Source organism: Lathyrus oleraceus, chromosome 7 (genome assembly GCF_024323335.1).
Source record: "Lathyrus oleraceus cultivar Zhongwan6 chromosome 7, CAAS_Psat_ZW6_1.0, whole genome shotgun sequence".
NCBI classification, from domain to species: domain Eukaryota; kingdom Viridiplantae; phylum Streptophyta; class Magnoliopsida; order Fabales; family Fabaceae; genus Lathyrus; species Lathyrus oleraceus.
Window position 1 is genome coordinate 230,501,641 of NC_066585.1, and position 25,476 is coordinate 230,527,116.

The window sequence follows — 25,476 nt, forward strand, 5'->3', positions numbered from 1 at the left end:
GGATACCTGTGATGTGTCAGTAGGTCGACAATAGTCCCCCATGGTTTGTGCTATTGGTTCACCCATGGTGCGTGTTTCTACCTGAGTTGTGTACACAAAAACAAGAAATACCTCAGTAGCACTATGATATAAAAAATTAAACAAAAAGCAAGGAAGACTAAGAAAAATAAAATACGTTGCACAAAGCGTTGCCTTGTTGAATATCGACAGTTCCCAGTAACAACGCCAAAAACTTGATGACTTCTCAGAAAGTGTAATGGTAGTGTCGCAGTAATAAAAGATTGAATGCACATGGATTATCTTCGAACAAGTCAACAATTATGCAATATAACAGATACACAGTAAATTGGGGGGGGGGGGGGGGGGGGGGTCTGGTTTCAGAACGAAAAACAAATTATGAGTTTAAAACATAAGTATTAAGAAAGTTAGGTTGTGTATTAGAATCCCCTTATCCTCTCTTGTCGATGTATGATTCCTTGTATGAATGGTCTAATCCTTATAATCTCACGATGAACTAACAAAATCGTTATAGCCGACCCCTCACAAAATAACTCACTAACCATTACTTAGAGCTTTCTATCCCTAGTCCTCCAGCGTAAGCAGGGTTAGATGATGTATAAAATGTTAATTCCATATGCCACTACTCGGGGTCTCCTATCCCTATTCAACCAACATAAGTAGAACAGTTGCCCTAGGTCCAACACATAGGCTAAGGGTCAGTAATCCATATGTGTCTAATATCATATAAGCAAAGTATCTCAAATAAAAAGCATTAAGAGTAAGAAACAACTGAATAAGATCATAATTCAAAGGATTCATACAAAGTCAAACCAATATATAATGCCAACAAGATTGAATATGGTTCATCATCACACAACCTAACCTAGAGAATATCATATGAGTTCCCTTGAAGGATTGATCTCCAATGGCTTCCAATGCTCTCAAAATAACCATTTGATGCTGTTAAATTGTGCTCTCAGTGCCAAATTTTGTAACCCTTGTGAAAATGCAGAATTTCCCCTTTTAAAGGTGTCATAATGGACCAGAACACGTGAGAAAATGCCCATAAAAGTGACCATCGCGTGCGATACAACTTTTAATAACATATCGCATGCGCGATGATGTGCGATGGTAGATGTGATTATTTCTAAAGCTTTACTCTTTTTTGCTCCTTTTTCACTCAAATTTTCACTATGTCCACAATTTGCACACTTGGCTATTTTTCCCTCATTCTTTGGTCATTCCTTCTCATATTTTCTCGACTTTCACTTGTTTTGCTCCGATTCTTTGACTAAATATATGCAATGACGGACTGTCATCATCTCCCATTTAAGATACATCACCATTGTAACCTTTTGTCTAAGAAGAACCATCACCAAATTACTTATGAAGGGTCGTTTCACTGTAGCCTCCGCAATCATCTTCATGTCTGGTTCCATAATGGAAAAATGGAACCGTTTGTGAGAATCAACTTCTGATTCCTATGATTTACACAAGGTCAAGTCCAATTCTCGGATCTGGAATCCGAAAGCGTCTATGGTGAAGAAATCAAGGTTTCACGGAGTCAAGATCTCAAATCGACGGAAGTTGAATCCATCAAACTTCGATGCAACTTTGATCGATCACTCATCTCGATCTCGAACCACCGTAAGAATGCGCCAATAAATATCCTCAAATGTGGACTCAGACCTAATATGTTTCGATTGGTCAGGCTCAGTTTAAGTTTAGGCCGACTAGGAATCTTGATCTCTAACTCCTACAGAGGCTTGTCATTAGATCCCATCGGATCCAGATTTAGATTCGCTGGGCTAGGATAGATTGAGTACCATCTCACCTCCGACCGTGTAACATTATGGGTCCTTAAACTTCCAAATAAGTCCTCATATAGATCTCCTCAAATTTGAGCTCAGATTCATCATGGATTCGGGCAAAGACAAAAGATATCGCATATGAGATATGTATCTGTAAAGGATACCACAATGACCAACCCATGCCACGTGTCTCATGATCGTAAAAGCCTCACATCGGATGTCCTTCGTCGTAACGAACAAAGCCAAGTCCCAGACAGTCACAAGGTGTCTGGGATAGTGGAATAATAAGAGAATTACGAAGTGCTTAGCATCTCGGAGTATGAGGCAACCCGAGCGATCAGATGGTCGGTTGGGTATTAAACCTGGTGGAGTAAGTGAATGCAACATGGCTCTCCATTGACATCTGAAGTCCCTAGCACCTCAACATTGTTCCAAAGGATAGACTATAGCACAACGGGGTATTCAGTGATGTTTATGGTAAACAATCACTTAACTTTAAATTTATTGCTTGAAGGATCAAACTAGTAAATCATATCTTACTAATTAAATTGATTATTTCCTAATTAAATTGATTAGACTATAAACATGATCGGGTTTTCACCGAATTTTTATTATTTAAATTGATTATTTCCTAAAATAAACATACTATCTTAAAAGTGAAATAATTTAAAAGGGAAAAAAATCATTCACAATCTTTTTATTTTATTTTATAAATTTTGACTATTTTAAACATAAAATCATGATTTTGATGAAAATAATTTTTTTAAAATACTTAAATAAGAAATACGAAAACTAATAATAAAATGATAAAAAATATAATTTTTTATTTTTATAATGATTTTTATAATTAAAAAAAAAGAGGCAAAAATGCACAACAAATGAGAAATGTGAGACTTAAACTCAAGACCTCTCTTTTGTATTCTTTGGACAAACTCTTCTACCAAATGAGCTATTATGTTCATTAAAAATTAAATAAAACTCAAAGAATAATTTGCACATGAGAATTTGATTTCCATTTTTGTCCCTTTTACAAATGATACTTATCCGATATATCATTTCATTTATTCAAATTAAAGTGACATTAAAAAATATATGAAAGGTGGACAAAATTTATACAATGAAACATTTAATATTCCATCTCTAATTTTGTCGTGATGTTCCTTCCCTAAATTTTGTCATATCTTAATAGTGTTATTTTTTTTTAATCTTATTCTTTCTTATTTTATTTTATTTTTATAATTTGTTCATGTAAAGAGAATGAGATTAAAAAAAGATAGAGAGTTAAGATAAGTCAAAATAAGAAAGTTTTCATCAAATTAATAAACAACTTCATTCAGCATTAATACACTATAATTGAACTATCATTTACCAACTAATCCATATATAAATGTCACATATATATGTCAATTGTAATGAAAGAAGATGTTTGTATATGATAAAATTTATAAATTATTATTTTAAAAATAGAGAAAGCACCAAAATCATTTTAATCTACATTAAAAATGGTTGAGTATAATTTCTCTAATATTTTATGGTCAATATCATTTTAATATACATTAGAAAAGTTGAGTATAATTTCTCTAATATTTTATGATGAAGTTGTTGGAATATATGAGAGAGAGAGAGAGAGAGAGAGAGAGAGAGAGAGAGAGAGAGAGAGAGAGAGAGAGAGAGAGAGAGAGAGAGAGAGAGAGAGAGAGAGAGAGAGAGAGAGAGAGAGAAGAGAGAGAGAGAGAGAGAGAGAGAGAGAGAGAGAGAGAGAGAAGAGAGAGAGAGAGAGAGAGAGAGAGAGAGAGAGAGAGAGAGAGGAGAGAGAGAGCGAGAGAGGAGAAGAGAGAGAGAGAGAGAGAGAGAGAAGAGAGAGAGAGAGAGAGAGAGAGAGAGAGGAGAGAGAGAGAGAGAGAGGAGAGGAGAGAGAGAGAGAGAGAAGAGAGAGAGAGAGAGAGAGAGAGAATGATTGCATTCACCTAGGATGTGAATGCATCCTATAAATTTATACGCGAGTTAAAATATGTGTAAGAAACAAAATGACCAAGTGAAATAACAGAAAAGTATAAAAATCATGCTTGTAACCGGTTACACATGACATGAAAATTAAATATCCTTCTATGGTAACCGGTTACATCAATGAAAACACCACTTTTATGCTAATTAGATGAGTTTCTGACCATGTTGTAACCGGTTACCACCCCCTGTTAAACAGTTATAAAACTTGAATTGCTTCAATAACTTTCAACACACCATCTTAATTCAAGTGTTGCAAGTCTTTCATGCTCATCCTCGTCTTAAATCTCTTGAACACATCATTTGTGACTCCCTTAGTCAACAAATCAACAACTTGATACTCAATTCTACAATATCCCAAACATAACCTTCATTCACTAACAAATTCCCTCAAGTAGTGAAACCTCATCTCAATATGCTTACTCCTCCCATGTGCAATTGGGTTCTTAGTAAGATTAATCGCGAAAACATTTTTAACTAGAAGCGTGACATCCTCACCCTCACTGTTGCCTAGCTCCTCCAATAGATTCATAAGCCACACGACTTGGCACACACATAACAAAGCAACAATGTACTCAGCCTCACAAGACGAGAGTGCAACTATCGGTTCCTTCTTCGAACACCATGGGATTGGTGTCGCAATAAATATAAAGATGTATCCAGTTGTAGACTTTCGATCATCTTTATCTCCATACCAGTTGGAATCGGTAGAATCGAGAAAATTTCATTTTCTGCCTGTATTTACTGCGCGAAAGATAATTCTACAACCAACAAAACCTTTGACTTATCGTAGGATCCTCTTGACTGCTATCAAGTGAGACACCTTCGGTCTCCCCATGAACCTACTCACAATACTGACACTAAATGCCAAGTTCGATCGCATATTGCACAAGTAATGAAAGGATCCAATCAACCTCCTATATTGAGTTGGATCAACATCTTGCTCATCCTCTTTCTTAGACAACTGCGGCCTTGGTTCAACTGGAGAAATGGCAGCATTGCAATGCTCAATTTCAAATTTATTCAATATCTCAATAGCATATATTCTTTAGTGCATGAGCAATCCTCTTTTGGACTGGTGCAACTCAATACCAAGGAAGTATGTCATGAGACCAAGGTAAGTAATCTCATACTCTTTCATAAGTTCACTCTTGAACTTTGAAATACACTTTCCCTTGCTTCCCGTGATTAATAAGTCATCTACATATAGACAAAGGATAATTACTCCTTCACTTGTATCCATCTTCACATACATTCCATGCTCGGATACACACTTCTTGAAGCCAACATCCTTTAGGAAACCATCTATTATTTTATTCAAAGATCTTGGAGCTTGCTTCAAACCATATAATGCTTTCTTTAAGTAGTAGAACTTTAGCTCTTGGACTTTCACAACAAAATCAATAGGTTGTCCTCCATATACCTCTCTTCAAGTGGTCCATTCAAAAATGCGGATTTGACGTTCATTTGGTAGATATGCCAATTGTGGTTATTTTCAATGCCAACAACAAGTCTAATGGTTTCAATCCTAGCAACTGGTGTAAATACCTCTTCAAAGTCTATGCCTTCCCTTTACAAAAATCTCTTAGCTACCAATCGAGCCTTATGCTTGATTATCTCACCCTCGGGACTTGCTTTCACTTTGAACACCCACTTCACACCAATTGACTTCTTTCCTTTTGGTAGACCAACCAACTCCCAAGTATTGTTCCTCTCAATGGACTTCAGCTCCTCCTTCATAGCAAAAATCTACTTTGGATCACTTAAAGCCTCTTCCGTATTAACAGGTTCAGATTCATCCATATGTGCAAAATGGACGAAATCACCATCATCATTGACTTTGTTGTCTCAGAACAACTCACAATCTTGGATTATTTGAGGAAAAATCCTTTGCCTTGTTGACCTTCTGACATTTGCTTCATTTCAGGCTTTGACGATAGGTTGTTCTGCTCTTCCACTTTCTTCAGAATTTGAAATTTCGAAGTTGTAACCAGTTACAGCTTTCTACTAACCGGTTAACGCCTGCATGTAATTGGTTAACGTCTGTTGGTAACCGATTAAACCTTATTGCACTTGCTTTAATTCATCTATTACGATGTCCCTACTAATCACTATCCTCCTGTTTAATAGTAGCAAACAGTTTATAACCACCGGTAGAGTGATTTTCAACAAGTATCATAACTTATTCGCTGTCATCCAACTTCTTTCTAAGTTGTACCAGAATATATCGGTATGCTACAGAGTCAAAGACCCTCAAATGGTTCAGATTCGTTTTGAATCTCGACCATGCTTCCTCTGGTGTTAGATTCTCAAGCTTCTTTGTAGGGCACCTATTCAACAAATAGGCAGTTGTGGATACCGTTTCTCCCTATAACTCTTTCTTCAAGTTCTTCCCCTTTAGCATGCTTCTTACCTTGTTCATGATCGATCGATTCTTTCTTTCGGATACACCATTTTGATGTGGTGTATAAGGTGGTACTACCTTATGTACAATCCCTTCATGATCACAAAACCTCCCAAATTCATTTGAGACATATTCGCATCCACCATCTGTTTTGAGCACTTTGAGTTTTTTTACCACTTTGCCTCTCAACCATGGACATGAACTTCTTAAACACTTCTAATACCTCATCCTTTCTCTTGATTAGGTATGTTTTTAGCTTTCTACTATGATCGTCGATAAATGTGACAAAATACCTATTACCACCAATGAGATCTACTTGCATCGGTCCATACACATCTGAATACACCACCTCAAGTTGATTCTTGGTCCTGCGGCCTGCACCCTTGCTGAATTTACCCTTATGTTGCTTCTCTTGCACACATTCTTCACAAATTTTAGCTAGTATGTTGACCGATGGCAGCCCCGTTACCATTCCGTTCTTTTACAAGTCTTTGAGATCTCTAAAGTTGAGATACCTAAGACGATATTGCCACATCCACTCTTCTCTACTTGTTGTAGTAGTAAGACATCTATGCTCCATAACCTTCAACTCAACCATGAAGGTTCTATTTGAAGCCATAGGTGCTTTAAGGACCAAATCTCATTTTGCGTTCATAACGCGCAACCCCTTGTTTTCCCTGTGAATCTTGTAACCCTTCTCAAGAAATTGACCAATACTTAGAAGGTTACATTTTATTCCCGGAATGTACAAGACATATTTGATCAAGGAATGTCCACCATCCCTTCTCATGATCAAAACATCATCGATCCCATCAGCCACTAGAGTGGTGTCATCCGCGAACTTTACTTTGTTCTTCATGGCACAATTGATTTTGACAAACCAAACCTTCCTCCCTGTCATATGAGTTGAACAACTCGAGTTCAAATACCACTCTACTGTGCATTGAAATCCTTTCAAACTCATCATGGAGTCTTCCTCTTCATGCAACCGGTTAACCGCATCATTCAACCTACCACAACTCAATTTTTCAGAAGTCTTTGAGTTGTTGCAGTTGTTGTCCCACATATGTTTGCTGTTGCAATCCCCTTATGTGATCATGACCAATAGTGTATCCTCTGCATCAAACTCTTATCTTGCAACCTTGGCTTCATCCCTTTGAGATTCCTTCTTATTCGCATTGCACTCTTTTGCAAAATGACTAAACCGTTGACACTAATAGAATTTCTCATTGCTCTTATCAAACCTCTTCTTTTCACCTCTAAAGTGGTTTTTACCACCATGTTTGTTGCAGTTGCTCTCACCCCTTTGACTAGCCGAATTCTTTGAATTTTGGGACTCTCTTCCACCAAAATTATAAAAATCCCTTTGCTCTTCATGTGCCATTTTTCTTTTGATCTCTTATCATTCTCATTGAAACGAGCTTGCAAAGTGATCTCCGTCATTGCCTTATCGTTATTTCTCTCCTCCATCCTTTGCTCATGAGCCTTAAGAGAGCTTTGCAACTCCTATTTTCTCATCGTATCAAGATTCTTCGATTCCTCAATCGCCACAACCACATTGTCAAATCTATGTGTTAAAGAACGCAAGATTTTAGCGACAACATACTGCTCCATAACAACTTCTCTACATGCATTCACTTGATTCACCAATCGAGTGATTCTTGTTGTGAAATCGTTGATTATCTCATTTTCCTCCATTTGAATCAATTTGAGCTGCCGTTTGTGAGTTTGTAACCTTACCACCTTCGCCTTGTCAGCCCCTGCATATGCCTTCTCTAAGATCTCCCACGCTTGCTTGGACGATTCGCAATCATCAACTTTTTCAAAGTCGTATTGATTGATAAAAAATAGCGCCTTGAAATCTTTTTTCTTCTCTTTATGTGTTGCTTGTTGCGCCTCTGTTGCATCTTGAACAAGAGGAGTAACACCATTCTTGATCATTTCAATAACATTTTGGTAGTCAAACAACACCTTCATATGCTTGCACCATTTATCGTAATTCTTCGCATTAAGGATAGGTAGGTTTGCAGGAGCCACGTGTTGATTATTCATTAACTACTGAAATGCCCGGAATTATGGATTCATCAAACAAAAAATGAAGTTATGGATCCCATGTTGATAAATTATTTGAAGTTAGAAAATGTTATGTAACCTCTCTAATGATCCTCCATATTATGAGAAATGTAGTGGATCCTTTACCTCAAAATAAAACGGAAATGATTAAGGGAATACAAAGCTTTTTCCCGTGAAATTTTTTTACTGTACCGCATTTTAATGAGTTATATAGTTCTTGCTGTACAAAGAAAAGCTAGCGAGATAATGAAAGTTGAGAGGGACTTAAGGAGCTTGCTGGGACAAAGTGTCTGGTTCAGTTTTCAAGGTGTCCTTAGCAGCATAAAATGTACTATGTGAAACACAACACAAATGTAACTTAATGCAAAAACTGAGAACCAACCAAAGCCTCAAAAAGTGTACAACATTTATAGTATCTTCAATAGAATTAACTAATAGGGTTTTAAATTTGACAGTTAACACTGTGAAGACAAAAAAGTAGAAACAATGTACTAGTACAAGACACAATCCATTAGATTCAGTCACAAACTACTTAATTACTTGAACCCACAAACTACTTAATTACTTACCACAAAAGAAAGAGGTTTTCAGACGAAGAACATTATGTTTTCCGTATCAGGATGCAACTTGGCAAACACCTCATCATTTCTCTTCGCTGACTTCCTTGCTTCATAGTATAATCTTCCTCTATATGCAGCAAGGTCAGCATAGTACACTGGAGGGACTAAAGATACAGATTTAGTGCATCTTGCAAAGGTAAAGCATAGATTATATATCAGTTTCTGCAAATCATCGGAACTAAACTTGTGCTCATCCCACAACACATGATAATGAGTGGGTTTGCTTGTACCTAGGCTTCCATTATGACTACAGAGGTAGAAATCAAACTCAAAAGGATGTACCACATCTGTGTCTACCACTGTTCCAGGGAACACGTTGCCAGTACAAACCCCTTTCGCATCTACGGGAAACAATCGAGTTTGATGACGCTTTTGAGCTACAATAAGAGTGATACTTGGAGAGTAATTTATACGCTCAAATGCGATCTTCAAATCTTTCAACTCCTCTGTAAGAACCATATGAAACTGGCTTTCACCAACACCATCACGAAAGATAACAATTTTTCCGGGCCTGGCTTTGTTCAACTTTGCATAATGTGTGACAAGGTCAAGGCAAACTTCTCCAAAATTCAAAATCTTCTCCATTCGATGCTCTTGAACAAGAACTCGTGCTGCATAGCGATTTGCAGCTGGCCAGTTAACTGTGGCAACCACAGCAACAATCGATGGACTTGCTTTATCCTGAGAACCTGGATGATTGACATCGGCCCCTATGAACATAACATGCTTGTCATTCTCAAAGTGTGGTATTCTATTAAGGAGCTCTACGTTACTGCCTCCAATTTTCGCATTGATTTTTAGAGCAAGATTGGTTAAATATTGGTCTTTCCCTTTATTAGCATTAGGAGATAAGCAGCATTGTGTCACTATGCCAACCTTGGTCTCAGCAATCCACTTGAGGCGCTTGTAACCTTCATCCCTTCTGTCCATCACACAAAGAAGAAACTGCAGGGGCTGTTGACGATTTATCCGTTCAAGTAATTTTGATAGTGAATTGTAATCCCCAAGTTTCTTCATTTCAGATTCCTCATACAAAACAGGATCCTTCATGTCAATGGCCATCATCTTGTACTTTTCCTTAAGATCTGTTACAAACTGATAATGATTAAATTTGTGGCGAGATCCCTTACTGGTAAAATCAAGGATGCCCCAATGCTCAACCGGTTTTCCATCCACCATTGACTTTCCAACTAAATTCCAATGACATTTCTCCACCCTCAGATTCATAGTACCACTCTTTCCATTTGGATCACCTAACTTCAATATTGGAGGCTCAATTACACGTCCAGTCACATTTGTCATGGAAGGGATGACATCCATTCCAAAATACTGAAGAATATCACCGCTGTCAAAAAAAGATTCCATTAGGCATCTGATTATAAAGATCACAAAGTATAAATTCGAAAATGCATTGAAATTATATTCATCTTACCCGTGTGGTCCAACAGGAGACGTCATCATCAATTCTATTGAAGATTTTCTATCCTTTGGACTAGCCACAGACATATTTTTCAACTTCGTGGATGCATAGAGATCAAGACTGTCTGTGGGATATCTCTGACCCTCAACCAAGATGCAGAGCTCCATAGGCATGTAATTAGTCTTGCTTCCGCGAAAAATCAAACAAGGAATATCTTTGTGTTCAATATTGAAGGAGTGTTTTTCTTTAAAGTAGTCAGTAAGATATTTGCGGCTAGGGGGGTTTCGGCCCTCTTCGTCCAAATAAGGGAAAGTGATATCGCGTGTTTTTTCACGTGTTAACCCAGCAATGGTGTATTTTTGTTTGGTTAACCTATGAGTGACATTTACTTTCAATCCAACGAGTTCCTTCTCGACAACTTTCCTAAATTTCTCAAACTGATCCAAATTGAGATGATTTATACGCTCACGGAGGAAATCCAGGACTTCCATTTTCTTTGGAAAAGGCAAAACTGAATAGTCAAGACATAAAGATAAACCCTGAGATGTGGTTTTGAGACTATGATGAAACCCTCCAATTGCAACTATACCGCCTGTAAGATCCATCTCTTTCATGGTAGGATTGGTGGGAAAGAAACATCGTCCCAAAGCAACTGTGCGCCTTGTTGGATTCTCTTTTACCACCAAGTCCATTCCCTGTAAAATATCCCTCGGAATGGAATACACTCCGCCCTCAATGTAATCTCCCAACTTGCGAAGCTCGAGTTTGTTCACCAGCTTTATAGTAACTGTATATGAAACAGCTCTTTCATCTTCACCTCTTGAGACCTCCACAGTAAAAGTTTCTTCAGGCAATTCACCAGCACTATAGATGTTTGTTCCTCCATCATAAGCAGTCATCAACAAAGTCGGTCTCTCGGTAAGCAATTTGTCTCGGATCAAAGATAAGTCGAACTTGGAAATCTTTTTTGGAGGGGAAGAAGCATTTCTGAGCGGCAAAGTAGCCTTCACATCCACATCGTAGTGCATGATAGTTCTTTCTGGTTTGTAGGTAACCGGAAAATGATTCACATGAAGTTTGCATCTTCGAATATACGCCTTCCCTCCCTTATCAGGCCGGTGTATGGGTCTAGTTGCTGGACTTTCCCCTGGCTGCTCTTTTACATTCAGAACTCCAATATCTGCACAGAAAATCGTCTTCCCTCATTCGACGTAATCATATAAGTTGATATTTTCACAATTTGTATGCACTATTTGCCTCATCAAAAATGAAAATTTGTAGTGCAATTTTATAGAAATCAATTTGTATCAAGATTAGTAGATCATTCACATACATTAGGGTACTGAAGTGAAAAAAGAAAATGAATATTTCCTCTTAGAAAAAAGATCAAACACCTGGAAGTGGATGAGTTTGGACTTGGGGTTGAAGATTGGTGTGTTTAGTGATAGGAAGAGGAGGAGTTGAAGATGAGTTTGTGTTGGTGAAGGAGGGAGACATATTAGGCCTTCGCGACCAACAGGTTTGTGGTTGGGGTTGTAACCCTCCTCCGCCGCCGCCACCACCACCACCTGCACCGGCATTGGTTTCTTGACGCTGATGAAACTCTCTTCCTCTTCCTCTGCTACCACCATTATCGGCACTGGTTTCTTGATTCTGATAAAACTCCCTTGCTCTTCCTCTGCCATGACCATCTCCGGTACTGGTTTCTTGATGCTGATAAAAATCTCTTGGTCTTCCTCTGCCACCACCATTACCGGAACTGGTTTCTTGATTCTGATAAAACTCCCTTGCTCTTCCTCTGCCACGACCATCTCCGGTACTGGTTTCTTGATGCTGATAAAAATCTCTTGGTCTTCCTCTGCCACCACCATTACCGGAACTGGTTTCTTGATTCTGATAGAACTCCCTTGCTCTTCCTCTGCCACGACCATCTCCGGTACTGGTTTCTTGATGCTGATAAAAATCTCTTGCTCTTCCTCTGCCACCACCATTACCGGAACTGGTTTCTTGATTCTGATAAAACTCCCTTGCTCTTCCTCTGCCACGACCATCTCCGGTACTGGTTTCTTGATACGGGTAAAAATCTCTTGCTCTTCCTCTGCCACCACCATTACCGGAACTGGTTTCTTGATACGGGTAAAATTCTCTAGCTCTTCCTCTGCCACCACCATTACCGGAACTGGTTTCTTGATGCTGATAAAAATCTCTTGCTCTTCCTCTGCCACCACCATTACCGGAACTGGTTTCTTGATTCTGATAAAACTCCCTTCCTCTTCCTCTGCCACCACAACCGGCACTTGGTTGTTGTTGCTGATGAAAGTCTCTTCCTCTGCCACGACCATTACCGCCACTGCCACGGTTACCGTTACGGTTACCGGTGGTGTTTGTATAACCGCCTCTTTCCATTGGGATGAAATTAGAAATTGGAGAAAATCGGAGCAAAATGAACCAAAAATAAATGAATGTAACTACTTCGTAACTGCAACAATTTGAACTAGTTTATTTATAGATACAGTGTTAGAATTTTTATGTTTCTATAACCAAAAGTGTAATATAATACAAATAAGATGTAATCTATAAAGAAAAAAACATCTCTTAGTCTTTTTTTTTCCTCTTCTGTTTGGAAGTTACATAAATAAAAGTAAATTAATCTCCCATTGTACACAATCGATAATAATAATAATAAATTATTAGTTTAAATGTATTTTGGTTCTCTATTTTTAAGTTTTTTAAAATTTAGTTCTTCCATTTTAAAAATCAATCTTATAATGCTAAAGTTTATTTCTCTTTGGATTTTTATGGTCCCTTCCATTTGACATATTCATTAATGATGTGGCCCCTGGACATCCACATCAGTTAAAATTGAATATTTTAATTCACAATAATTAATATTTGTATTAAAAAATAATTTTAACTAAAAAAATGATTTTAAATGAATTATTATTATTATCTTTATTAATGGAAGGAAATCAGTTGTGTTGTCTCACTGCGTGCGTGTCCTAGCCGTCTTCTTCTTCCTGCCATTATTCAAACTCGATTTCTCTTTCCCACATCTTCAATCATCTTTCTTTGTTTCGTTCCCAAACTCGTGTTCCTCATCTTAAAATGTCTGAGAAATCAGTTTGAAAAAATAGCTACAGAAATCGTTAATTGAGATACGAATGTCATTGTGGTATTGATGTTCCATTGATGACAACATGGACTGATGCAAATTCAGGATGTCGTTTCTATGCTTGTGGAATGTATAAGGTGTGATTTCCTTTATGCTATTTTTGTTGTTCTTCTCTATTAAGTTATATCGTCATTGAAGCAACTTCATTCAACTCCATTTTTTCTCACAATGTAAGGTTACAAGAAGTGTAGTCACTTTCTTTGGTTGGATGAAGAAATGAACCCAAGGACAAAGAAAGTTATTTCATCATTACTGCAGAATTTGAATGATGAGATACAGAAGGTGAAAGATTATATCAGAAAAGATGAAGAAATTAAGATGAAGATGAAATTATTGAAGAAGCATTTGAAGCTTTAACTGATATATAACTTGTACATAAATCAATGCTTAACTTGTACGTAACTTAATCATTAATTAACTTGTTAACTTGTAAATGTTAAGTGATACAATATTCTGTTTGTCAAATCATTGATAGATGGATTTGGGGTTGTATAACTTTAATCGTTTCAAATCTATTGTTAGATGATCATTGATCATCTTCAATACTTTGCATCTGTGATAAGTTATTCATTGATGTGCCATATTTTAAATCTTTTGACCTATGAATAGTTAATCCACAAATATTTACCTTGTACATTTAACTAACCACTAACAATACACCACTTACTTTGTTTATCACTAACCATTGTTATAGTGATCCTATTATTATTGTCTTGTAGTTTACTTTTATGTCAACTTTATTACCTTGTCATTTACATTCAAATACTCATTATCATCCTCATTGTATAAACTCCTAATGCATATTTATTATTGTCATTTATCTTATTGTTATCATACAATTGAAAACAACAAAAACAAGATAAAATTATAGGACCAGAAAAAGACATTTCACTTGTAATCAGCTTGGAGTTAGAGGATTTCACTTAGGGCCCTTACTTGGAGACGTTATCCTTAATCTTTTAACCATTTGTCTCAACTTTGGGTTTCATTTGTAACTTACATACATATTATAAGAAAGACATCATGACAATATCCTAGGGAGACATGACTATAATACCATTATCATTTGTTAGCTTATGTCACTTTTGCACACACAAGACTTTCTCTTGGGCTACCTTACAATGAGACCTTTTACTTTTCTTTCTTGGTTACTTTGTATATTCTTGTATGTCACCATTTTCATAATCAAAGCAATAAACCATTGACCCAACATCAAGTGGCATTTTCATAATCAAACTAAAAAAATAATAAAACTACGATTAGTAGTGTTCGACATGAGCCTTAAGTGGTGGAGAATGAGTAAGAATGAAGCTTTCCTACCCTTACTCTGATTATTTTGGACATAAGACGATTGACTTGTTTGTTAGAATATTCGCCTTCGCTCATAGACTTAGTGCAATCTAATCACAAACATATCTTTTCATAAACCTTTTTTCAAGGTAAATAGAACATCAACCAATCAAATTCATTTTTGCGCCTTAGGGCACCACTCCGAAAATCCTTTTCTCAAAGGTAAAGTCAACAAACCCACAAACATTTTGTACTTTGAACTACGGAGCCCTGATTCTTCATCGCCCGATGAAGATGAAATTATTGAAGTTATATAACAAAGAGGCCCACATGTTAAAAGCTTCAAATGATTCTTCAATAATTTCATCTTCATTTTCATTTCTTCATCTTTTTTGATATAATCTTTCACCTTCTGTTTCTCATCATTCAAATTCTGCAGTAATGACGAAATAACTTCATTTACCCTTAGGTTCATTTCTCCATCCAACCAAACAAAGTGACCACACTTCTTGTAACCTTGCATCTAGAGAAGAAAGTGGAGTAGAATGAAATTGCTTCAGTGGCGATATAACTTAACAGAGAAGAACAACAAAAACAACATAAAGAAAATCATATCTTATACATTCCACAACCATAGAAACCACGTCATGGGTTTGCATCAATCCATGTTATCATTAATGGAGCATCAATACCACAATGACATTCGTACCTCAACGAACGATTTATGTAGCTACTTTTTGAAACTGATTTTCCAGATATTTTAAAGATGAGGAAGACGAGTTTGGGAACGAAACAAAGAAGGAGGATTGAAGATGTGGGAAAGATAAATCGAGTTTGAATAATGGCAGGAAGAAGAAGACGGCTAGAGCACGCACGCAGTGAGACAACATAGCTGATTCCCTTCCATTAATAAAGGCAATAACAATTCATTTAAAATTATTATTTTAATTAAAATTATTTTTTAATATAAATATTAATTACCGTGAATTAAAATATTCAATTATAACTGACGTGGATGTTCAGCGCATGCGCCTCATCATTAATGAGTCTGCCAAATGGAGGGGGTCATGGAAATCTCAAGGGAAGAAAACTTTATAAACCAAAAAGTTAATTTTTAAAATAGAGGAACCAAATTTTAAAGAACTTAAAAATAAGGGGGACAAAAAGTGCATTTAAATCTAAATTATTTGAAAAAAACCTAACTTTACCTTTCGATTATAAATTATATTCAAATATACCTATCACAAATTTAAATACAAAAATAATATTATAACTAGACCATTAACAATTGATAAAAAATAATATTATATCCATATCTATATAATATGGTATTTGGTTTAATATGGATTTTTCAAACGAAAATTAAAACTGACCATTAACATATTGTAAAGAAATAATATTATAACCAAAAAAAATGAAAGAGTGTTATTTAAAAAAAAAACATTTTAAATAATAAAGATTCTTCTTTGAAACATTTTTTTAAAGTTTAATTATTCCTTTTTTTTTTATCAATTGATAATATCCATTTTACGTTCAAAATTGAGAATTTTTTATTTTGGTGTATATATATGTCTTATAATAAATTAAACAGTATTATTGTTTTCGGAGAAATCTTAAATTATATATTATTATATTATCTTTTTGTTAAAATTTGTATTATTTCATCAGATATCTAAGATAAGTCAAATAATGATCGAGGGTTAATTCAGATAAACCATGTCAAAAATGATGAGAGCATAGCGACGCTTGAATATCTTGAAATTCCATATACAATACAAGAAACTCAAGTATCTCACTTAGTTATCTCTGTTCCAACACCATTTTCTATCGAGTACAGGTGGTATCTTGAAACTACAATACCATAACATATATGGGTAATAAGCCGTTAGTGCCAGAGACAAATGTCAAAAACATAGAAAGGCATAAGAAGAATGTTGTTGAGCTTTTTATTACATATTTATTTAATAGGTATATTTAGTAACAATTAGAGTAATTATAATTATTAAAAATAATTTATAATATTGGAGACTTTTATTATATATTTATTTAATAGGTATATTTAATTAATTGGAATAATTATTTAGAAATTAAGTGTTACAGTAAAAATATTATATTTTTGGGATAATAATATATTTATTATTTTTTTAAAACTGGAATCATTTTAGTTAAATATTTATTTAATAATAATGTTTATTTAAATAAAATATTTAAAAAATTTAAGTATTAAATAAATTATTATTTATTGGAGTAATTAATATTGTGATTTATTGTAATAATATTATGTTTTATCATTAATTTTTTTAACTTAAAATGGGATAATAAATTGAGTGTTTTTAAATTGGGATAATAATTTGGAATTAAAATTTTTTAATGTTACTTTGAGAATAAGGATAGTATCTTATTATATATATTTAAGATACGTGAAGGGGTAGAAAGAAAGATTTTTTTTACAAAAGTGATGGTTTGGTTTGGGAACAATTGGGAGGTTGATATGTAAAAAAAATAGGAAAATGGGGAAGGAGACTATGATTCCTAAAAAGGGTTCTAGGAAGGATATGCGTAGTAAAAATTTGAAGCTTTGCAATTTTAAGGTAAAGAAATTTTTTCTTATTGATGAGTGAATTTGACAGTCAGGATGACGAAGATTCTTTAACCTCCCATTGACGTCATGTGTACTACTTTGTTTTTCTTATTTCTTAGAATCAGTGAATTATTTGACTAAATAAGATTGAAAAAACCTTGTTGGCACGAATTGCTTAATTTTGTGATTTCTTTTGAAAATCCAATAGGATTTGGGATAAATCCCCTACAGTGTTATTGTTTGTTTGTAGGTTTAATAATATTGATGGTTGATTGTGATTCTGTTACTGTAAAATTGTGAATATATTATTTCCCAAAAAATTTACAAAATCTTAGGATCTATTTTCCCAAAAAAATTCCAAATGTTAGATTTTTTTTCCAATAATTAGATTTTGATATATAATTCATATGAGTGATATGTGGTTGTGCCTTTGTGGTAAATTATAATAATTGAGTCTAAGATATATTGGTTTGTGAATATTGATCTAAGTTCTTGAGCGATTCATGAAAATAAAATATGTTTATTGTATGATGGAAATTTTACTTACACCTTAAAGAAAATAATATATATGTTTTTGGATTTAAAATTTCATTCTCATTGGTATATATGCCTTATACGTTTAAAATTAAACTTGTTGTTATAAAAGGGTTTAAACTTTTTAAAACAAATTACTTTTGAATTATTTTGTATAAATTATACCTATGTTACAATAATACAGTATACAAATAGAATTTAGAGATAATTTCGTCTTTAATGATTTTTTTCTTTTTTTTTTAAGTTAAATTATAAATTATATATTTTTATATAGTATTTGAATACAATGTTAATTTTAATTTTTTTTTCTAAAACACTTCTCTTAAATTAATATCAATTTTAAAAATAGATTATAAAATTTCGAAGAGAACACTATAATATTAATATAAATGTTAGAGAATATTGTGACTTTAGAGTCATATTTTTATTTGTTTTGAGTAACTCTAACATGTTTAAAGTTGTTAATGTTTTCAAGTTGTTTAAAGTTAAATCTAATGAGTTTTAATTTGTTTAATAATAATAATAATAATAATAATAATAATTCAATATTATTAATTATAATATTTTAGAGTTGGGTTGAAGATATTTATTATTTATAATTATTTTTTTAATTTAAATTATCTTTCTATCATGTCAGGGTTGCCAAAAGAGTTATTAAAATTGTTATAGAGTTCTTAGAATTGTTAAAGAGTTATCAATTGAGTACTTTTGAGTACTTTAGAGTTGTGAAGGTTGTTATAGAGTTATTTAGAGTTCGTTTTGAGAACTCTATTGAGTTAAAAATAATATGATAAAACTTTTGAGATTTTTTGAGTATTTTTGATGAGTTAGAGCTGTTGAGTAATACTATAATTTTACTCTTTTTAAGATGAAAAATAATTAATTTTGAACTATAATTTTGAAATTAGTAATCCAGTGAGATTACTGTGGTGGCATGTGATTGACAATAATTTTTAGATTAGTAATCCGGTGGGATTACAGTGATGGCATATGATTGGTAACATGTTGGTTCAAGAGTGGAACCATATTTTGATGATATTTTGATGATGACGTTTTTGATGATGTTTTGATGGTGACGTTTTTTTATGATGGTTTGACGATGACGTTTTTAATGATGTTTTGATGGTGATTTATGATGATGGTTGATTTGCATGCTTGCATTCATACATAATCATGCATGCATATACGTTGGAGTTAGGTGAGACTTCGGAATATTCGGCGGGCTCAGATCTATTTGGCGGGATTGTCGGTCTAGTGAAGAGACCTGAGACAAGTCTCATATTCATTTGATGGGGATCATCGGTTCAGGTGAGGGACCAGAGACCGTGGAAGAAATTAGTAACATACATATGATATCCACACAAAAAAATTTGGTACCACATGCATATTGATGAAGGAGTTGGTGGCATTAACATCTGCATTATTATTTGTGTTACGATTGTGTTTGGCGTGAATAGTAATATACTTGTGATTATTGGTTTTTACCATCCTACTCTTGATTTTTACCATTATCATTTGTAAGGTGTATTCTCACCCCTTTTTATTATTGTGACGTTTGTGCTCCTCTGGGATACAAACAATCAGGTACTCAACAGGAGTAGTTGCTTGTGAGTTGGAAGATAGTCTTGAAGTTTTTGTTTATTTATTTTATCGCATATCACTATTTAGTTGGTATATATGCTCTGATCTGTAACATCAGGAATGAGGCGTATTATTTGTGTTGAATTGATGTTTTGGAGCTTATTTCTTTAAGTGTTTTCCTTTGACTAATTATTTGATGTTTTGAGGTATTTCTAGTTCCGCTGCGAGATTTTTGAAAAATATTCATAAAGTTGCATGTTTTGCTTTGAGTAGCATCCTAAGTTGCGAGATTTCTCTTTTATTTTTAGAGTCGGAGTTTATGGTGTTATAGATATAACCTTCCCGAAAATTAGTATCACAAGAAGAAGTAGGTGAATTTCTAAGGATCATTAAAAAGAGTGATTACAAGGTGGTAGATCAGCTAAATCAAACCCCTTCTAAGATCTCGATGTTATACTTATTATTGAGTTTCGAGGCACACATAGAGGCCTTATTGAAATTTTTTGAACGAAGCCCATGTTACGAAGAAGATAATCGTTGACCAGTTTGATGGGGTGGTAGCCAACATCACCGCCAATAGCTACTTGGGTTTCAACAATGAAGAACTACTTGTCGCGAGGCAGGCCCACAATAGAGCTCTACACATATCAGTAAAGTGCCTTGATAGTATCCTCTCATGAGTGTTAGTCGATATAGGTTCATCCTTAAATGTCATTCCCAAGATGACCTTATGAAGCTGACTGTCGAGAAAACAATGATGAGGCCAAGTCCATCAGTGGTCAAGGATTTTGATGGGCCGAGGAGAACTGTAATTGGGGAGGTTGATCTACCAATTCTGATTGGTCCACATACATTCACGATCACTTTCAAGGTAATGGACATCCATTTTTCCTATAGCTTCCTTTTAGTGTGACCGTGGATCCACGTTGCTGGAGCTGTCACTTCAACTCTTCACAGAAAGCTCAAATTTATGGTGGGTGATAAGTTGATAATTGCTGATGGTGAGGAAGACATGATTGTTAGTCATCTGTCATTGTTCAAGTATGTCAAAACAGATGGGGAAACTCTAGAAAAATCCTTTCAAGCTTTAGAGGTTGTTGTCGTTATCCGAAAGAGCGACATCGAAGAGGTGGAGACATCCATACTGTAACACCCCGATAAAATATGATAATTATTTAATTTAAGTTAATAAGTATATTTATTAATTTAATTAAATAATTGGATTATTATTGGATTATTATTATTGGAATAATAAAGTTGGAATATATATATAAAGAGTTCCAGTTGGTAAAAAGGGTTTTTTCACGTGAAAACCAGAGAAGCGACAGAAAGTGAGAAAAGGGCAAAGAGGAAGAGCAAGAGAACAAGGGTTGAAGAAGGGAAAAGCTTGAAGCTAAAGGATTTGCCGGATTAACTCAGGTAAGGGGGGTTTATCGTCGTTTAATGGGTATTATGGGTTAACATGTAATGGGTAGTAATAAGCCATTGATTTGACCCTAATTTGAATGATGAATGTTGCAAATTGTGATGACCAAATTACGTTAAAAACTGTGATTGAATCTATGTTTGGATGAGTTGTGATTTTCTGGACGTGTAGCTTTTTACGGAATTGAAATCGGAGGTCCGGAAGTCCTCCGACGGCGGAAAATGCGGAGGATTCTGCATTCTGTTCGTGTTAGCGCAGGAACAGCTTTCTGTCTTGCGTTAACCGGTTAACCCAGGGTGTTAACCGGTTAACACTGTTATGAATTATGAGAAATTGCTGTCTGTCTTGCGTTAACCGGTTAACCCAGGGCGTTAACCGGTTAACACTGTTAAAATGTGCCAGGAAGCGTGTTCTGTGTTGCGTTAACCGGTTAACCCAGGGCGTTAACCGGTTAACACTGTTTGGAAAGTGGAAAATTGATATTCAAATATTGTGTACATATTTGACGTTTTGCCTATATTGGTGTATGATATAGTAGGGATCATTTCCCGCTGTTTTGAGCAGTATAGGTATTAGTAGAGTGTGTTAATACTGTGATTTATTATTTGGCACGATATGAATATGATTCTGTGATAAATATGCTGATGATGTACGATGGTATGCATAATGCTGTGAATGTATCGGTTATGTATGCAATTGTGAATGGACTGTTTATGGCTTAGAGTGTGAGCATGTGTCCATTGTGGATTGTTGTTGATGTTTGCATGCTAGGTGATTTAGCGTGTATAGTATGGCCTTTATGGTGGTAGCTAATTCCCATGGTGAGGAATTAGTGAGTGAGTTATTGTGGATTGTTGTTGATGTTTGCATGCTAGGTGATTTAGCGTGCATAGCATAGCCCTTGGGGTGGTAGCTAATTCCCATGGTGAGGAATTAGTGAGTGAGTCACTAGGTCTCAAATGAGTGGGACTAGTGAGCTTGGTAGCCGTATCTGGGTTTGATCGGTGAGGTTGAACTATGTGTTCACGAATAGTCGGTACCGCATGCATGGAGTCTCATTGCATAATGTATGTATGACGTATAATATGAATGGATGTATTCCAATATTACACGTGTGTGTTGTGTTGTGTGGTGTTGAGTATGATTATGAGTTGATGTTGCCGTTGCTGAATGTGTGATATGATTAGGGTGATGAAATGTGTTAATTTACTTAGCATTACATGATATTTTATAATGCTTATTATATCGATTGAGGAACTCACCCTTACAACTATGTTTCAGGTAACGAGCAGTGATTGAGTAGAAGCTAGTGCTTGAAGTCTAGTGTAGTTCCTTAGTGGGTCATGCTCTGGTAGATGTAACATCGGGAAGGGATGTTTAATCTGTTTTCAATTGTGGTTGTTGAACAGTTTTACATGTAATATGATTACATGGTTTGCATGATTGATTAGATTTCTATCCGCTGCGGATTGTGCAATGCCTTGTTTGATTAATAAATGAGCATGACAAACTATTTTGATGAATGGTGTGAAGTGTCAAGTGTGACACCCTTAAATTGCATATCTACTCTGATTTATATTTGTTGTTTTAATTATTATTGGGGTATTTTAGAAGGGTGTTACATTAGTGGTATCAGAGCATAGTCGGTCGAGTCGAGTCGTAATTATTCTGTTTCCCTGTATGTGATAGGTGTTGTGTAACCCTATCAGTACTTATTGTTTTAGCTTGTTGGATTGACTCAGAATAGAGATGGCTGGAAGAGGTAGAGACGATGCTGCGATTGCTAAGGCTCTGGGTATGCTAGCTGGAGTACTTGGAGGAAATCCGAATGTTGTGGGAATGGGAGCTGCTCGTCAACTGAGTGAGTTCCAGAAGAACAATCCTCCAATGTTCAAGGGAGCATACGATCCAGATGGTGCTCAGAAGTGGTTGAAGGAGATCGAGAGGATCTTCCGAGTGACTGAGTGTGCCGATAACCAGAAGGTCAGGTTCGGTACGCATATGCTGTCAGAGGAAGCAGATGATTGGTGGGTTGCTGCCCGCACTGAGTTGGAAACTGCTGGGAATGCTGAGATCACTTGGGCGGTGTTCAGAGAGAGATTCCTGAGGAAGTACTTTCCAGAGGATGTCAGAGGAAATAAAGAGATAGAGTTCTTAGAATTGAAGCAGGGCAATCGGTCTGTTACTGAGTATGCTGCTAAGTTCACAGAGCTGTCGAAGTATTACACTCCCTATGATGAGGCTACTGAAGGTGAGAAAAACAAGAAAGGGGGGGTTTGAATTGTTTGAAAAATAAGCGCTTTTTGCAAAATGAAATCACACAATGATTTTATACTGGTTCGCTTATAACACAAAGCTACTCCAGTCCACCCGGCCAAGGTGATTTCGCCTTCAACAAGGACTTAATCCACTAATCTTGAAAGATTACAAACAACCCCTAAGAGAGAAGAAAATCTCTTAGTCCTCTCAAGTCTACAGACTGCAAAGAGTCACTTGAGGAAATCAAATAAAAATTAGATACAAGATGTGTAATCTAGAGTGCTTCTAAGAAAGCAAATATTACAAACTTAAGAACAAATTTTTCACTTGATAAGCAAAAGCTTAGTGAAAATCTTTGAAGAACAAGGATGTTTTTCTTGAGCGTGATATGATTTCAGTATAGTTTTGGCTAGTGATTTCTTGTTTTTACTGAATGAGATTTCTTCTCTATTTATAGGAGTTGAAGTAGAGTTGAAGTAGCGTTGAATCTGTTGGATATTGAGATGTAGTTACGCCATTCCATTAATAGCTTCTGCAGTAGACTTTTTTCTCTTAGAAGTGACTACTTACCACAATTAGTATCTTCTCTCTTGGAAGTGGAGATTAACGTCTCTTTCTAATTGAGGAAATTCATTTGCAGAACTTTAACTTGGCTTAAACGTTACTTCATCATGATTAACAATTCTGATTAGAGTCTTCGTGTATCTGGAGAATCTTGCTTCTGATGTTATTTCTTGAAAGTTCAGATGGCGCTGATAACTTCCAGAGTTTACAGAAGGCATTAATTCAGAGTCAGAGCTTCTAGACTTTACTTCATATTCAGATGCTTCTGATACTTTGTAGTTTTGTCCAGAGTCAGAGCTTCTTGAATGAGATTCCACTTTAGATGCTTCTGATACTTGAGATTTTGCATCTGATCTTGTTTTGCATCTGATGACATCATCAGATTTGTTTCTTCTTTCTTTAGAACCCTGCACACTTAGAAACTTTTCGTTAGGGTGCCATTTTTGGTTTCATCCTTTGTTATCATCAAAATCATGGAATCTGTTGTAGAACAATTTTTGTTCTTACAATCTCCCCCTTTTTGATGATGACAAAACAAATAAAATTATCAGATGAAACATGAAAAATATTAGATCAGATAGACAAAAGCTCCCCCTGAGTTAGTACTAGGGAGTTCAGAAGTTCTTACCAGAGCTTTTCAAGTAATGAGATTTCTGAAACTTTCTGCAAATTCTTAAATTTAATGTTAGAGTTATTTAATCAGAGCTATTAATTAATCAGAGCTATTTTTTATCAGAACTATTTCTATAATTGTTGCAGAATGCTTAAGGTTTTAGACATAATTTTCATCAGAGCTATTTAATAGTTTCTCCCCCTTTTTGGCATAATCAAAAAGGCATAAAAAATAAAAAGAATAATAAAGAGAAAAACATTTCATTAAACAGAAGCACAAAGGCACAAAAGCATGCAAAACATCAGATCCAAGAAAATATCAGAGCTAAAAAGAAGACAGAAGCAAAAACACTAGGCAAGCAAACAAAATAAATCCTAAGTGCCTAAGGGTTCGGAGGTTGAGGAAGTCTCTGAAGCAACATGGCAAACATGTTCTGGATGTTTTCATTCAAGGCATCTTGCTTGTCCATCCTGGCACGAAGCTCATTCTGATCTTTCTTGATCTCTTGCTGATCTTGCTTTATCTCTTTCAGAGTGTTAAGAATCAGAGGGATCGCAGAGGAAGACTCCCCCTGAATCAGAGCCTGCTGAGCTTCAGCTTCAGCAGCAGCTTGGGCTTCTGCATCTGCCTGAGCCTTGGCTTCAGCTTCCCGAATCCTTAGAAGTTCTGCTTCCTTTGCCAGTCGTTCTTCTTCCAACCTCTTTGCTTCTTCTTCAGCTTCCCTAGCCAATCTTTCCTCCTCTAATCTTCTGGCCTCAGCTTCTCTAGCCAGTCTCTCTTGGAGTCTTTCCTCAGAGTCTCTGATGTAGCCATTTCTGACTTGTTCAGAGATACTCTTCAGCCTATAAGACTCAGAGGTCATCCAACTAATGACTCTGTTCCAGTGTGTCCTAACAGATTTAGAATCATCACTAACTTCAGAGTTTCTAGCCAGAGACTTGATCTTCTGGACTGAAGCTTCTGCAACCTGTATAATGGCCTCCTCAAGGGTAGGTATGGTAAGTTCAGGTTCAGGTTCAGGTGAATGAGGTGGAGAGTTTTGAGGGCTGAGATTTAGAGAGTGAGGTTCAGTTTCTGATTCTGGTTGAGGTTCAGATTCTGCTTGAAATTCAGAATCTGGTTCT

At 35.5% G+C, this 25,476-nt stretch overlaps 2 protein-coding genes across 2 annotated transcripts; both read right to left on the minus strand.

Moving 5' to 3' along the window:
- Positions 1–6,859: 6,859 nt before the first annotated feature.
- On the minus strand, positions 6,860–7,285 carry LOC127103102 (uncharacterized). The gene has a single exon (XM_051040389.1). The coding sequence runs from the start codon at positions 7,283–7,285 to the stop codon at positions 6,860–6,862; it is 426 nt and encodes a 141-aa protein (XP_050896346.1).
- Positions 7,286–8,646: 1,361 nt separating this feature from the next.
- LOC127106970 (protein argonaute 2) lies at positions 8,647–12,820 on the minus strand. The gene is made up of 3 exons (XM_051044264.1): positions 11,727–12,820; positions 10,345–11,512; positions 8,647–10,257 (listed from the first exon to the last, which is right to left on the minus strand). Exons 1-3 carry the CDS (start codon positions 12,736–12,738, stop codon positions 8,880–8,882), a joined length of 3,558 nt encoding a protein of 1,185 aa, XP_050900221.1. The 5' UTR covers positions 12,739–12,820; the 3' UTR covers positions 8,647–8,879.
- Between the last annotated feature and the right edge of the window lie 12,656 nt (positions 12,821–25,476).